The following is a 16,901-nucleotide window of genomic DNA, read 5'->3' as shown; positions in this document are numbered from 1 at the left end:
ATTTTTTTTAGAATGTTTGTGTAATTAAATTTAAGTTCAAGGAAATAAGTGTAATTTATCCAAATTTTAAAAATAAATTAAGAGCTGCTATTTCTTTTTTCTTTTTTTTTTTGAAAAAAAAATGTAAATTTTTTTAGATTTTACAAAGTTCATTTTTGAAGAGTCCATTTCACATAAAAATCTATGAAAGTAGGTCATTTTTGTTCCAAGCCCAATTGAGCCTCCGGTCGTTGCCCAAACACCAGCCCGCCAAACGAAGGATCGTAGCACACTAGCCCTGCATTTCTGTCTATCTCCTCTGCTCTTCAACTGCCAAACGCAGTGCTGCAGAGTGGATGTAAACTGTCTTCGCGTTCCATAACGATCACGAAAATGATTATGTTTCTTGAATTTGGGGTATAATTATACCATATAAAGTATACTGCTTTTACTGTATCGCATTGTTAGATTGTAATGGCTTCAATTGCTTCTCCAAGTTGGGCAACCACTCGTTCGTTCCAGAGAAAACCCATCTCAAGAAACCTAATCTTGTTCCCCTTTTCAATATCTTTTCCATTATACAAAACCCGATTCTGCGCAATAAAGGCCGGGTTGGATGGCCGGGGGGTGGTTCGGAGCAGCCGGGAGACGACTGTGTATGGCGAGAATTTGTTAAGGAAGCCGGTGGTGTCGTCGCCTGCCGCTCTCGACGGCGAAGAGTCGGTGAAGGAGTATTTGGGTGGCGAGGGGAGCGAGCCGAAGGGTGGAGATGGTGGGACGTGGGTGGATTGGGAGGACCAGATTCTAGGAGACACTGTGCCCCTTGTTGGCTTTGTTCGAATGATTCTTCACTCTGGAGAGTAAGCTCCCCCTTTGTTTCATTTTTCGAATTCTTGTGTTTAATTGGGTATGTTTGTATAATGTATTCACTCGCCACTCTGACATGTTTTACTAGATTTTGAAGGGATATAGAAACATATAACATGGAAGTTTGAGTCATTGGTCGAGTTCCGCTTCAGATGCAGCGATCGTTTACTACTAGATAATCAAGAACAATGTTACTGTCTTTTAAATGCAATAAGCAAACAACGAATTAAAAGCAGCGAGGAATATACTGGTTCAGTTACTAAAGTGTTGCCAGAAAAGCTGTTTTGCTGCTGAACATGTTGGATGCATGATTTGCTAAATGTTAATATCTGTATGAGATCTCCAAGTGGGTTAGAATTAGGACTACGGATCCCCTTATTTATGGAACAAAGGGGAAAATTTGTGTTTCTTAACCTGGATGTGTGTGTGTGAACCAAGATTGAGATATTTTGGTGATCGCATAGGCTTTATTTGTCTTTCAAGGACTTCTGGTAGAATTCAGGTTTTAGTTTAGAGGATCACAAAGTTTGAATCGTGATATTGACAAAAGTTTGGATCTGGTTTTAATTTTGTTAGCATTATATGAGGGCGGTCTGACTTCTTCAAGAATGCAAAAGCCCTGTTAGCATTATATGAGGCGGTCTGACTTCTTGAAGAATGCAAAAGCCCGAATACCGGTTTTGTATGTATGACAAGTAATGTGAGGTGGTTTAAAGGTAAACACATGTTGGTTGACTTACACATTTTATTCATTTTTTTCCCGCAGGTATGAAAGTGGTGATAGGTTGAGTCCTGAACATGAGAGAACAATTCTGGAAAGATTGCTGCCATATCATCCCGATTGTGAAAAGAAGATTGGTAGTGGAGTTGATTACATCACAGTACCTCCCTCATTCTCTCTCTCTCTCTCTCTCTCTCTCTCTCTCTCTCTCTCTCTCTGTGGTCGTGATAGTTCTGTAGCCTTTTATTCTCTTTTATATTTCAAAGGGTCCTTTATCAGTCTTCTCACAGTTTTAACTTTTTCCAAGGGAAGCCTTAGGGGGAGAGAAGTTAAAATCTCTCTAAACCAACTTTGAAGTTTTCCTGGTTTAGAACCATTAAACCTTGAAGATAGCTTCATTGTGCATGAGTAGAGAAAGAATTCCAGTGCTGAAACTTCTGTGAAATAGTGTGTACTGAACCCTAGTAGATCACCTTCAGCATATAACAATACAGATCCTGTATAACAAATAGAAGACCATTAGTAAATTTCACATGAAGGAATCCACTTGTTATAAATGTTGTAGTATTTCCTGTATGGCAATCTTGTTTTGTCCGGTGATGTGTTGCAAGGCGTGAATATCTCAGATAAGCCCTTGTTTGGAACATTAATAGTTCCTGATGGCAAATTATACGTTATCTTCATCTCTTACGAAGTTGCATGGTGTAAATTACTCGGGCCAAATGTGTGGATGATAGCACAAACACAAGGAAAATGTTAACCAACATATTGGCTGGAAACGTCATTATTTGCGGGGAATTGTATGAGAAGAACTATTTTAGACTTACATTCAATTATTCACTATTTATGAACAGGAACCTTTGTGTCTGAAAGTATGCATTTGGAGCTCAATTGTATATCTAGAAATGTGTATTTTGATTGCCACGGCAGCTACTTTCCTGCCTGCCCAGATCACTGAGGCATACCTTTCCGCAGGGGCAATGAATTATTACAGTTGGCAAGGACATGATAGGAGCATACATAGCAACTTGAAAGCTAAACTGCAAATACAATAAAACCAAATAAAATTATTTAAAAGAAAACAATTTATGTCGAATCGTGTATATTAGATCTGCAGCTTTGCATATGTTAGTTGATTCATCATGGAAGCCAGCTCACAAAGAATAAACATGTCTAAGCAGACATATGTATTCAAGTGAAGCTGCCCTTTACCCGTATATGCATTGATGTATCTTTTAATTATCAGTCCAATAGCTAATTGCTGAATGTTTCTTGTTTCTGCTTCGCAGATTGGGTACCATCCTAATTTTAATAACTCAAGATGTCTATTCATAGTTCGCGAGGATGGAGAGTTGGTAGATTTCTCATACTGGAAATGCATGGAGGGTTTAATAAGAAAAACCTATCCTCTATATGCGGACAGCTTTATTCACAAGCATTTTAGGAGACAAAGACGTAGTGACTGAAGGTAAATTTTGTGAATCAGAGCTTGGTTATGCATTGGTGCCAAGAATTTTCTTTTCCTATTTTCCTTGGTGTCTCACCTCATTTGTTCCAAAGCTCCTTATATTAGGTAGAGCCCATGATCAGAACTCATGTAGCTTATGCAGGGGAGAAATAAAACATTATTATCCTCAGAAAAGCTCAGCCGGATTACAAATGTTTAAACCTCAGCATTCAATTGTTTGATAAAACTATGCAATATCCTTTCTGCTGCAGTCTAAGAATGCTCTCTTCTGTTTTATTGTACTATCTGCTTTTCTTGAGAAAATACTGCCATTAGAAAAGAAAAGATAAAAATAAAAATGAGAAGGGAAAAAGAGAATACTAAACTTTATTTGACTTGCTATAAGTCATTAGTAAGTCAATAGAAAGTAAATATAGATGTTTTTCTATTTTTTTAAATTAATATCAGCAAATTAGGTGAATTTTCACTAATTGAGGGATCCTTTCACTAAACTTTAGCCATAATAGTAACTTTTATCTTTTTGTTAGAATTTACTAAGCACCTTTTAAAATTTCTCAACTTTTGGCACTTTTCTATTTCGGGAGCTACTATTCCATAATTAGTAACGAACTTATTGATAAAATTATTAATTATTTATAATTTATATATAATAAAACAGAAAGATAGAAGTTATCCAAGTAAGCACCATGTATGCACATACTTGGATAGCCTCTTTAAATTTTATTTTGCCATGTAAAAAATAATATTTTTTCTTTAATTTAAATTTAAAAAACTGTATGATTATATTTTTTTCCATGCCAAGATAATAACAAGATTTTAAATATTTTTTACACACATATCAAATGTGTCGTCTACTGTTAGTACACTTATAAAAGAATGGTTAAAATGCATTTTACCCCCTTGTGTTTTGTTAAAATAGCTAAAAACTCCTTTTATGTCCTTAAAATTTCTAATAAAACCTCTTGTATTTTGTATAACTCAGCAAAAAATATCCCTTCAATTAGTAATTAACGAAAGGTGTATTATACGCGCTCATTGTGTGTTTGGGGGTGTTTTGTAGCTGCTTTTGACTTTATCTTTGGTGATTTTGACTAAAATACCCTTATGGTGTTTATATATTTACATGTATATCTTTTACTTGTTAGGGGTATTGTCAGCACAAACAATAAATTGGTGTCGGAATATCATAACTGCTGTTTGTGAGAGAGAAAAAAAAAAGCACTCTCTTATATATTAATATTAATCATTGTGGCACGTCGTTCCTATATGTATATAATAAATAATCTTTCATATTTTAAAATATATTATAAATAAAAATGAAATACAAACTAATACATTAATACAGATAGATAATACCAAGACTTTACCCAACCTCTTCAAGACCCAATGGGTCTTGAAATCCAATGCCATTGTTTTAGACACAAATCTTTTTTATTTTTCGGATGGGGCCAAGACCCATTTTTTTTTTCTTTTTTCTTCTATCTAAAACAAGATAATTAAAAAAACTAAATAAATTTTAAATTAAAACAAAAATGAAAGAATATATTAGATACATACTCAACAGAAGTTTATTTGGATCAAAATCACAAAAGTAAGGCACAATATATTAACTATTTATATTTAGTATCAAAATAAATTATTATAAAAAAAACAAGTTGCATTTAGAATTAGCAACACTTTACTATATACATTAGATTTATCGATGTATTTCTAATTTTTTCTTTTAATTTCTTATTTTTACCCATAATTTATCAATAAATTCATGATTATTGAGACCCAATTCACAAACAACTGTTTTTTTAATAGAATTTTATTAAAGAATATATCATATATTATTTTGTTTAGAAACAATCTAATTAGAATATTAAAAATACATTATTGATAGTGGTCAAATTTAATATTATAGAACTTTAAGCCCTAATTTATCACTTAAACCAAACAGTATTGCATATCAAAATGTTGAAAAATTATACCTAGCAAAATAATATATTTATATAACTAATTATTTTTTTACTAATTAAAAAATATACATGATTAAAGAATTACACAATAAATAATTTTATGATATCCTGAATTTTTTATATTTGTTCACTTGAATTTAGATAGAGTAATAAATAATAATCCAATTAAATTGAAGAAAAAAATAAAAACACTTTTTGGGTACAAATTCAATACATAAATCTACCCAAACCCAATTTTATATGTTTTAGTGAGAATCCAAGTCCGGATCTAATAATTTGCATTGTATTTGGATATCGTCCTTTTTTTATTATAAATCTGAATAGAATTTTACCCTACCATTAACACCCTATGTATGTCATATATATATATATATATAATTCGGCCAATTATACACCAAAAGTTGCATAATTCGGCCAATTATATGCCAAAAGTTGCAGTTAGCTGCTATTGTTGCCAGGGGTACAAGCCCTGCCCAACCCTTTGACACGCCTACATCATACACGTAATTCGACCAATCATATGCCAATAGTTGCACTTGTTGCTACTGCCTTGATTGTTGTCAGGGGTGCATATGGCATGAGATGACCCAAGCATGAATCTAACAAATCTTTACAGCATACAGAAACTTAGATGAGTAATGGGTCACTTTTAGGAGGTCCCAAGAGTAAAACATAATTATGGTCATCTACACTGTCAGTCTACATGGAGGATACATACTCAATAGAACACCAAGACATCCTAAGAATCTCACCTAGGCGACCAAGCGAGCTTCCTCGTCTTCTGGCACCACAATGTCATCTCTCATCATCGGCTTGTACTTGTTAGGAACTCGAGCGCCCGCCTGTATACATACTTCAACCACAGCTGGAGCCTTACCGTAGAAACTCTTTAACGCACTTGTTAATGGCGGCCCTTTTGGATCCTTGACATGCCACACATAATTTGGTGGAAACACTTCATCGACTGTTGCGTCTTGCCATCCATGCTTTCCATCTCTCCATTGATGCTTAAATTCTCCACAAAGCTTGGCATTGTGGCCCCAAGGGCCAACATGCACCTCCGAGCAATATCCACATGCCTTAACACTGTACTTTTTCATCAATTTCGTCACACCCCATTTCACTTTTTCATATGCGTTAACTGTCTGTTGTGCAATCATAGGAACATCCGACTCCTTGGGTGGAGGAAATCGACCAAGGGCCTGATGAGTGTCAAGTTCCATAATCTGTGAACCTGAACCACTAGGGCAGCAAATTTCAGGCTCCTCAACAAATCCACCTATATCTATCACTTTTTTACCAATCATTCGGATAGGCTCCGTCCTCCGTCGTGAAGGATATTCTGGCAACTCAACGCCAGCTTGGATGCAAAGTTCAACTACAGCAGGAATCCTGTCATAGTTAAATCTGGTTTCATGCTTAATTCGCCGGCCAAATGGATCATACATATGGTATGACTCAATAGGAAGAAGCACATCATTGATAGAACCCTTCACCCATGAATGAAAACTTTTGCGGCTGCCACTGGTTGGGCCACGGCAATCTTGAATGTCATGACCCTTTTGGGCAACATGAATTTCCGAGCATTCACTGAAAAAGAAGCACTATAGAGTTACTATTCACATTCCATATAAATTTATTCCTCCACTGGAAATAACTACAAATTAAACTGGGAGAAAGCTCCAAAACGTCTGAAGAAATTTCAATTTTAAGTGTTACCTACAAGCATGGACGGGAACAACATGCAAGATTTGTGCAAGTCCTCCAATCAAAACTTTCCAAGCATCAAGTACTTCATAAGCTACTGGAATTAGCTCAGGAACAAGCAGTCCATTCTTGGGAGGCTCAAGATGCTTCTCAATCCCCATTTGTGCCAGCTTCTTATCAGCCCTTGCCACCTGTTGAATCTTCTTTAATGGTATGGGATAAGGCTTCTTCTTCTTCTTCGGCAGTATTGGCGGAAGATCCACATTCTGTGGTAATATTTTGCGTTTCTTCATGCTATGACCATGGTTAGGCCTTTCATATGTGCAAGAGAATTTTACCGGTCTTATTCTGGCAATTGGATTGCTACATTCAAAGCCTAACTGCAAAAGCAAAACAGATATTAACCTTCATGAACTTGATTGAACACTGGAGCAATACAACTAAGATACCTTAACATATATAAGGTCAAACATTTCAAGGCAACCTTGCATATTAACAACAAATGATGTTTGGCTTGTGAGATCACAAATTATAAACACGGTATAAATGCAGTCAAGCTGAAAAGGCTCCTTTTCGGCTGTGCTTGAAATATGTGAAATATATTGCAACAAGATGAAAAGCACTGAAAAGGTTGAGACATGAATATTTTCGAGAAATATATTGCACTAAGCTTAAGAGCTGAAACAGGGAATACAAAATTCTTACAAAACTTTCTGATGAACAAATGATATTCTGTTCCCAGACCACTACAAAAAGAGACTAGGAGGAGCAAGGAAGCAAGTAGAACTAGTGGTGTCATACGGGCAATCAATGAAGTATGTCACAAATCTTTGAAGTATTAACACGGAGCTCTTTTCTTGAAAATCTCTCTTTCTTTGATAACATGATAATCTTGTTCTTCATTGGATTCGGCCTTTCCGATTTGTATTCACTAATCTAAAAGGAATATAGAAACATCCTAACAAGAAGGTCCTAAGTTACTTGAATTCACAATAGAAGAGTGGAAACGCAAAACAAATATGGCTCTTGGAAAGACAAGTAACCAAGAATGACAGGATTGAACCTTTAGCCTGTGAAAACTTGACTTAGAAACAGCAAGCTGAGACGTCTTAAATTCCACTAACCCAAGTGAAGTGCCTGAAAAGAGAAATAAGCATAAAGTATGAAGGATGTGCATATGATTTAATGCTTACCTTTTCTTTTAGAAGAAAAGGCAGTTGGACTGTTGGACTTAGAGCCAGAACTAGTTAAAATGGGTTGTTATGACCCACATCAAGTATCATCAAAGGTGTTGTATTTGTTTTCTACATAGTATATCATGGAGAAACTTTATCAGATTATGGATATGGAGTCCAACATACAGTTATAAAAATATAAGGCGTTACCCGTATTTGATGAAGTCCATGTAGCAAAAGAAACAACTGGTAATTGTTGGAGCATTATTCCCAGTCGGCCTTTTCCTTTCTGTCTCAAAAGAAAAGAAACATAGAAATCTGCAATTGAAATTACAAGAGTACTACACTTCATTAATATATAGCAAAATCAAGACCAAAGGTGGCAATTTTGATGGATTGGATGATAATAATTTGGATATGACGTAATCCAAAGAATAAGGTCCATTGGCAAAACAGATGTCATAAAACCCAGGTTGGTGTTAATATAATGGATCAATACAATAATAAATAAGATTAAATTTGATAATAAAACAAAAAAAATCACTTAAAAATCTATAAGCACATCAAAACTCACATTTGCTTCAAAATAATTAATACGATGTTTTTTTAGTTTTCTTTTCATTTAAATGCAAATGTCGTAATCACAGTTGTTAAAGGCGCATGGCACATCATGGCGCAAAGGTCCCCTAGAGCCTTGTAGCAATCATAAATTATACGGAATACTTAATGAGGGTAAAATTAGAAGTTTATGTAAACTTTTTCTTTTACTTGTACTGCAAATGAAGAATTCTCGGAGGGGGTGCAAGTCTAAATTTCAGTAATTTTCTGGGGAAGTGTAATTTCACTTTCGATAGAGTTTAAGTGTAATTAACCCCATATATTATATAGTTTTGATCAGACCAACTTTTCAAGGTCTTGTATAGTGTAATTAGAGTGTAAGTGAACTAAGCTAAGTTGAACACATTATTATTCAAATATGTTTGAACTTTTAGCGGTCTTGAAATAGTTGCATGAGCGTTTTTGCATTAATAATTGAATCTCGAATGAACTTGGGTCAAGTTCGAGTAGGCATTTTTCACATATATTTTTATCATTCTTTGACTAAAAATTGAGATTGTTCTGAGCATGGGTGCAAACGAGCCAAGCTCAATCAAAAATCTGAAATCGAGCTCGCGGACGAGCTTGAGAGAACAGGCGAGAATGTCTCAACAAAAATATGACTCTTAATCTTAACAAAGATGTCTGTCTAATACTTCTTTTCCGGCTCAATAAATGCTGCTAAATGAAGACTAGTTTGCTAGATTTCTTTCTCTTACAAAAACAGTGGTTTCTTCAATGCATATAACAATACACAATACACAAAAATCCAAACTCCATCTCCAATTCATATATCACTACATCATTTGTCATTCCCCAACTATACACAACAACAGTAATACAAAAATACAACCAAAGCCCAAGCACAACCAAGCAAAGTCAACAAAAGTTCAATCAGGCATTTCATCAAACACTTGAAAGCAAAACCCATCAAATTTCTTCTACAAACTACAAAAGAAATTTACGAATAAAAAAAATCACCCGTTAATGGTGGAGTGGGAGCGAAGGTGTCGCGTGCCGATGGATTCGTGAACGTGAAGATGAAGTTCTGGACTTCTGCAATTTTTTCTCACTGCCGCGCGCGAGAGAGAGAGTTAGAGAGACGGAGAGTTCTCAAATTTCAATAGTCAATTGACTCAATTCTCACATTACATATTTTCTTTTCTATTTCTAATTTTAATTTAATATTTAATATAATGCATATTACATATTTAATATTAATTTTTATTTGTGATTTTAATTTAATTTTTCAATTTTAATTTTATTTTTAAAATCATATACTTTTTTAAAAACAAGAATCCTCCTCTATACAAAATGAGGATGAGAAAACATTAATTTCTCTTATATCTCAAATAAAGGGTAAAAATAGACTTAAAGTAATGCATAAAAATGAGCCTATTTGCATAAAAGGGGAAATATTACAAAATAAATAAAAATCTACTTAGGAATATTAGCGAAAGGAGTTAACAAAATAAGTCGATGTAGGTATTGTTTGAAAATAATAAATGATAAATTAAAAAATAAATTTAACTAATAAATTTATTTAGATCAGGTTAAAGTGTAATCAGAGACTGGTTACGGTGTGCGACACGTGACAATCAAGTTCGTGACACGTAGATGATGATTGATGGTGCTCAATCATCACCCAATTGTTTTAATCAATTGAATAAGTGTCATTTAATTGAAATAATGTGTCTAAGTAATCGGAAGCGCGGGTCACCAAAACAACATTCTTCATAGCTACTACATGCGCTTTTTTAAGTCAATTGGCTGCAGCCCTTTGAAATTCAGTTCTTATGAAGGGGATGTTTGACCTTTTATTTGCATCCTCCTCCCACCACTCTGTGCAAAGTCATCATGTGTTCTTCAAATTCAACCAACAATGGCTGCATCAATAGAGCAACCATCAAATTAAAAAAAAAAATCAAATTTATTTTGGGATAATTACATTTTTCTCTATTGAGCTTCGGTATAATTACACGTAAATCTCATGTGATTTCAGAAATTATATCTAGCAGCCCTAAGGTTTGTTTTCGTATAATAAATAAGTCTGTGTATCAATTAAAATTCACCGAATTTACTGATATTAATAAAACAATTTATATTTACTCCCAATTGACTCATTATTGATTTTGATGCAGCTTGTTATTCGATCGGTGGCTGTTTTGTCTTAAAAAGGCGTCTCGTTAGGGAGAGAAGGTCTTGGGGCTTAAAAGCCACTCAAGCACCTTATCTGCAACCGTATGGAACACTTTGTTTACATCAGATTCATTACTGGTTAAATGAATCATTTTATGACTAAATTACCCTCATACGTATTCACACGTTAATGCATGTGAGGAGGTATATCTTCGCCCTTACAAGGGTACTCTATTTTTCTTTTTTTTAATGTCATGGAAAATTTTTCGCCTTTTTATCTATCTGTGCTCTTATATAATGGTTAAAACTGATATTTTATAAATAAATATGAGGTCATCATTCCAATTTACCAAAAATAAGGGTGTCATTGAGACATTATTTAAGGTATTCAGTTTATATGTATTTATCATTTCATTGGTTTGTTTAAATGGAGATATAATGTATAATTATGGCTTCTATAAAAAAAAAAAAAAAAAGAAAAAAAGAATGTGGTAGAGTGATATGTTAAATCATCACATTTAAGTTGGCTATTAAATATTCGGATTTGATATGTTAGAAAATAGAATACCTTTTTTTCCAATTTTTAGACTCCTTTAAAAATATAAAATTACATTTTTTTTTACAAAATATGTTCCTCTATATAAAACTATAAGTTTGGAAGAAGTTAGTGTAAATATATTGTTTTTCTTTAAACAATCTTAATATTTTGTATGAGATCAATGAATTGCGCATAATTAAATTTATCTGCAGAACCGGATAAAAACAAAATTTTGAATCGTATTGAAAATTGATATTTTGGTTCGATATTTGATACAAGTTTATCTAAAATTCGGTATTCGATTCATTTTTTGTATTGTGGGTGTCGGTTAAACAAATTGAATCAAATACTGAATTTTTAATTATATTACATGTATGTATATTATATTATATTACATGTATGCAAATATATGTGATAAATATTACATATTTATTTTTTTAAAAATAAATCTGTATTTCTATACACATATATGGTATATACATATAAAAAAAGGATTATATTTTTATAAAAAATATCGGTTTATTCGGTAACTTTACTGAATCGGATCAAAAATTTTCTGATAATTACCGAATCAAATCGAACATTTCAATTTGATATTCGGTATATTATTTTAAATTAATAAAAAATTTGACTTGATTCGATACCGTATTACCGAATGAACACTCCTTGATGAAGGGAGTATTTACTACTCAAACAAACACGATCCGAAATGAAAACAAACAAGGAAGATTCATGAGAAATTTTTGATCAATCCAGAAACAATAATGAGAAAACAGAGGAAGATGATCTCTGAAAGTTTTACTCCAATACAACGAGCGATCTTTACAGTAAGTGACAAAAGTCGTGTAAGTTACAGAATTGTGGGATTTGCAGATCCTTTTGCTGTACATTTGATGCCTGTTGCAAGAACGTAGGGTGACCAAGATGCCAATATTCATGTCCAACTGCTATCAGAGAGGGTGTATTTCATCATGGTTATGATCCTAGGTTGTCAGCCAGGTGTTTCTAACACCACAAAAGAATCAACTAATGAAATCATAATCTTGAGCGACGGATGCATTTCATTGGATTGAAAGCAGAATGCCTTCGTCCAGGAGCGAAAGGGACTCGTCGTCTCGTGGAGGGTGATGACCGTAGATCCCAGTCTTCAACATTCTTTGGGACGCATACGTCGAACAGGAACTGACCAAGAACCCCATGAGCACTAATTTTTGGTGGGCCAGGCAAGGGTATGTAGTGTTCTTTGCGTTCGTCCTGCACGGACCCGACATCCCTGTCCTCGTGAAATTCTAGCGAGGTGGGCATGTATAAATGGTCGCTTGAGTTGAGGTCGATCCTCTGGAGGCTCTGACTTGATTTTGCAGCGGCTTTTCTGAGGTTTGAAAATGGATCGGAGATCTCATCATGTGTGCCTTCCATGCCCATCTTCTCCCCTTCAAGTTGTCGTATTCGTTGAGAATAGATTACAGCAGCCTTTTGAAGTAGCTCGGTCACAGCTGCCCTGTATTCTTCTGGATAATGTCGAAAATGACCTGTGCAAATGTATAACAAGAGAAATGCCGTATCAAGACTTGATGATATTTCAAGTGTACGAGCTTTTTGTTTTAGCTTTTACTAGTTTGGTAACATGTTTAACAAGATTGTCGTTTGAGCTGCCATTTGAAGCATTGCTTCAGATGGAGACTACTCACTGAAGCGTTGCCTCTCGTTTGCTCCTGCACTCTGCTTAGCATATTGGTTACACAGTACATCCAAGTAGGGTATTTGTCATTCGCTCTCATAGACGAGATGGAAGCACTGAAAAGTCTGAAAGCGTACCTACGTGAGATGAGCTATTCCATTTGACCAGTTTAACATCAGCTCCAAGGTCTTTAAGCCTACTGGCAAAGTTATGGATAACTTGAAATGGAGCAAGTTCGTCGTCCTCCGAGCACAATATGAGATATGGAGCTCCAATACTCTGGTAACATTACAGTAATATATCGTGAAGAATGAAGCAAGAATTCAAGAAATAACTTCACGTTAAATCCAGTTGGAACTTACAACTGTGGAATACAGAGTTTGCCAGTAATCCGCTCGCTGTGATTCAAATCTGCTAAGAAAGAGTGCATCTAGAGTGGAAGAGACGCCACTTGCAATCCATGATGCAAGGGGTGGAGGACGCGACATTTTAAGAACAGTTGGGTGGAGAACGAAACGAGTGCCGAGATCACTTACAAAATCCACAGGAGTAGAATCAAAAATGTGGCCAGACACACAATCTCTAACGAGACGGTCGTCATCCTTCAGAGGAAAACAGACCACAAAATCAGCAAGTTTTTCCAAAAAAGCATGTAAGATTCTTGTAGTATGACAAAATGAAGAAATCTTACTCTTAAGCCAATACGGCTCCTTTTACCCAGCAACTTTCATTTTAAAAAAATAAATCAAAAGTTTCCACATCTATAACATAGAAGCAGCAACTCTGTAGGACGTCGTATTTACATATAAACTACCCACGTAATAGACAAAACTATTTGAAATATTACTAGGACGGTGATGGAATGAAGTATACCAGCATGATTTGCTCTTCGCACTTTCCCTCAATTATCTGCAACCAAATGGAAGATGGTTAAATTTTATCATTTTATACAACTTACAATATACTGACAAGATTAGTATTTACCTGAAGAACCTTGTACATGCAAGCTTTCGGGCCACCAGAAAAAGATGCAAACACAATGGGGCATGGCCGGACTTTCAGCTCCTGCTCATGATATTAAATGAAAACATTATATCACGTATAGAGGATCAACGAAAACATTTCACATACACAACAAAGTTCTAGCAACCACATTAAATATTGTCTTCTTATATATCTCGCTTTCTCAGCTTCTTTTAGTGTTCATTGTTTATCCATTAATTATTTCTTCGGAGAAGGGGAATTTTAAGATTACAATGTCTGAAATAATCAAGTAACAAGAAAGGCCAGTAAGGCAACAGGAGCACTGCAGGTTAGCCGTGCATGATGCTGCTGAAAAGCAATTACAACTACTAGCTTTATTGGTTCTCTTGTAACGCAATTCTCTTTTATTTTGGACAGGTCAAAAGTTCAAAGGTTTTATGGAGTAGCGGCTGTGTAATGAAAATTAAAAGAGTTGGTTTGTCAAAGGGCTACTACAATGCATTCATTTATAGTATGTTAAAGAAAAATCCGTACGGGCCACTGAATTTATAGAACTGACCTTTATGAGCTCATTGACTATTTCTCGTGCCAATGATGCAGCTTTATCCGGAAAGAATCTGCTAATGAAACAGATATTAGTATGGTGTAAAAGCTTTAAACGAGAGAATAAGATTTTCATAAATGTTGAACCCAAAATCCACAAGTCCTCGGTAGCAGAAGCAGGAACTCGAGGCAATAGCTTCGCAAACTGTCTAGCAAAGAATTATTCTCATCTTCAAACACATCAATCTTACTCAACCAATAAGCCAAAAGATCAACTCGATTTTTCCCCTACCCAATTTTTCTCCACCACAAACAAGGAAATTACGATTTTATACCTCGCTCTTCCTAATAAGAAACTTCGTCGATTTCTTCTTACAAATTTTTAGATAAAAACCTAATTCCCAAGAGATTTTGCTCTCTGACAGAGATTAAAGTTCCACAAAACAAAAAATCGTCACAGCCGATCATTTTAAGTCTCAACAAGTTCATTAAAGAAAACTCATTCAATAAATGATGCATCCAATTATATTAGGAAGTAGCAATTCAATATTAACACAACAGTCTGCATAATATGTTAGCTGACCAGCATTACCATACCCAATTCCATAAGTTGATCAAGTTTAGGTACCCATCAAATTACTCCAAGAACTGTTCAATCAGAACTTTGAACCATAAATTTAAGTTGGATTAGAAGAAAATTTGCTAGCACTATATCCACTACAGAAAGATTCTCCTAATTCAATCAACAAGCACGTCAGGATATAAGCTGATTATTGAATTCCCCAGCTAAAACAGACAAGAAAACATTAGTTTTATGCAGCGGAACAAGATCAAGAAAGCCCAGAAAAGATCAAATCTTTAACAAACTGGGACAAACCCAAGATTGTCCACAATCAAGAATCTACAAAAAGTTCAGTAGCAGGGATCAAAATCCATATGAACTTGGAGCTTACAGATTGAGGAACTGTGAATGGGTAACAAGGGAACTCCATCCAAGAGAAGAGTAAAGATCAACATAATTCTTCAAGTGCCTGTCCTCACTTGACATCCATGCAAACACCACAACTATCCCTTCCACTTTCCCCCTCCCCTTTCTTCCCCAATAATACCTTCCCCCAAACCCCCACATATCCTCTTCAACTCTCTCTCTCTCTCTCTCTCTCTCTCTCTCTCTCTCCCCCCAACCAAAGAGAAAGAACCCTAGAAAAATAAACCCAAGAATTCTTGAAAATCAGACACCAAACACTGCAAAAGCAGAGGTTTTTCAGCTCTCCCACCAATCCCGCAAACAAAAACAAACAAATCCCAGAAAAATAAAACCAAGAATTCTTGAAAATCAGATACCAAACACTGCACAAATCACAAGTTCTAGCAACTGTTCAATTGGCTAGCTTCTTTCCTTCAATTCCACTTGATAGGATTTGGAGAAGTGACAATAATGATTTGCCATGTTTGCATCTTTCTGGGTCACAATGATTGACCTTGTTTATATCTCTTCCGCTCGACCTTGATAAGTGTGCCGCATATTCTTTTGTAGGGATGTAAATGTTCTTTCAACCTTTTACTGTGTAACTTATTTGGTTGATTGTGTGTGGCTCCATTTTGGTAAAACACAAAAGCAGATGATCATTGATGTAAGACAAAAATGGTAATAAATATGAATAATGAGAAGCGGCCATACTCCAAAGTCCTGATTTTTGTTTGAGAACTGAGGCTTTGTGGATATGTAATGAGAAAAAAATCTTGTATTTCCAAAGTACAAGGTTCACAAAATTATATTTCATTTGATTGGATAATTCTAAAAAGAATTATAAATAAAAAAAATTGTATTTATTCTTGATACCGATTAGTTAATGGGGCAAGTTATATTTTGCCAATCGAATTATACTTATTTTTATAGTTTGTCATTTAATTTTTTTTGTGTCAACTTATCATCTCATTTTGCTAAATTTGCAAGTTACCATATATAACTATTTTTCGATCAAACATTTTGCCAACTGAACATCACATTGCCCCTAAATAACACATGTGCACTGCATGTGGTGATTTTATGATAAAAGATTTGATTGAAAAATGAGACCATAGCATAATATATGGGACAGCAAAAATGAGATTTTCCTGCTATTTTGCATTTGTAAATAGAATTTTTTTAATTCAAATTAGGTTTAATCTGATCAAACCAATCACAAAATTATGTAATTGGCCACTTTCAGTAAATTGTACGCTAATTACATCGTAAGTATACTGCACTTGTTATATAATTGGTTCAAATTCAAATTAACCCAATTTGAGTTAAAATTTCCCGTGTCGAGAATCATTTTGATTATTTAGCTTTCTTATATTTTTTCTTTATTGTAATTATGGTTGAGCTTACTCGTGATTAATAAATTATGTTTAATTATAACAAATATTAAAAGTAGGCATTTATGAAACTATTAATAACATAGGTTACAAGCCAGACACATCTAATTGACAAAATTAAATTCTGACTCTACACTTGAAAATACAATTAAACCCTAAGGATTAAATTCCATTTTGATA

The 16,901-nt window shown here is 34.6% G+C and overlaps 3 protein-coding genes across 7 annotated transcripts; 1 reads left to right on the top strand and 2 right to left on the bottom strand.

Moving 5' to 3' along the window:
* Nucleotides 1–211: 211 nt before the first annotated feature.
* Nucleotides 212–3,285, top strand: LOC105166243 (protein DCL, chloroplastic). Its single transcript, XM_011085534.3, has 3 exons — nucleotides 212–839; nucleotides 1,613–1,727; nucleotides 2,857–3,285. Exons 1-3 carry the CDS (start codon nucleotides 454–456, stop codon nucleotides 3,031–3,033), a joined length of 678 nt encoding a protein of 225 aa, XP_011083836.1. The 5' UTR covers nucleotides 212–453; the 3' UTR covers nucleotides 3,034–3,285.
* Nucleotides 3,286–5,590: 2,305 nt separating this feature from the next.
* APO1 (APO RNA-binding protein (DUF794)) lies at nucleotides 5,591–9,706 on the bottom strand. Of its 5 annotated transcripts, none has more exons than XM_088882338.1 (5): nucleotides 9,457–9,706; nucleotides 8,089–8,196; nucleotides 7,767–8,007; nucleotides 6,716–7,083; nucleotides 5,591–6,586 (listed from the first exon to the last, which is right to left on the bottom strand). In XM_088882338.1, the coding sequence occupies exons 3-5, from the start codon at nucleotides 7,878–7,880 to the stop codon at nucleotides 5,749–5,751; spliced, it is 1,320 nt and encodes a 439-aa protein (XP_088738464.1). In that variant the 5' UTR covers nucleotides 7,881–8,007; nucleotides 8,089–8,196; nucleotides 9,457–9,706; the 3' UTR covers nucleotides 5,591–5,748. The 5 variants fall into 5 exon arrangements, with proteins under 5 accessions (XP_088738464.1, XP_020550905.2, XP_011083834.2 ...); XM_020695246.2 differs by having other exon boundaries at nucleotides 7,767–7,840; nucleotides 8,089–8,167; nucleotides 9,457–9,705; XM_011085532.3 differs by having other exon boundaries at nucleotides 7,767–7,840; nucleotides 9,457–9,700.
* Nucleotides 9,707–11,862: 2,156 nt separating this feature from the next.
* Nucleotides 11,863–15,942, bottom strand: LOC105166241 (uncharacterized). Its single transcript, XM_011085531.3, has 7 exons — nucleotides 15,314–15,942; nucleotides 14,377–14,434; nucleotides 13,818–13,898; nucleotides 13,707–13,742; nucleotides 13,196–13,435; nucleotides 12,971–13,112; nucleotides 11,863–12,684 (listed from the first exon to the last, which is right to left on the bottom strand). The coding sequence occupies exons 1-7, from the start codon at nucleotides 15,487–15,489 to the stop codon at nucleotides 12,188–12,190; spliced, it is 1,230 nt and encodes a 409-aa protein (XP_011083833.1). The 5' UTR covers nucleotides 15,490–15,942; the 3' UTR covers nucleotides 11,863–12,187.
* Between the last annotated feature and the right edge of the window lie 959 nt (nucleotides 15,943–16,901).

This window comes from Sesamum indicum, linkage group LG7, assembly GCF_026168435.1.
Source record: "Sesamum indicum cultivar Baizhima isolate 11 linkage group LG7, ASM2616843v1, whole genome shotgun sequence".
Classification (NCBI taxonomy): domain Eukaryota; kingdom Viridiplantae; phylum Streptophyta; class Magnoliopsida; order Lamiales; family Pedaliaceae; genus Sesamum; species Sesamum indicum.
The sequence above is the reverse complement of the archived record's forward strand: the minus strand, read 5'-3'. Positions and strand labels throughout refer to the sequence as shown.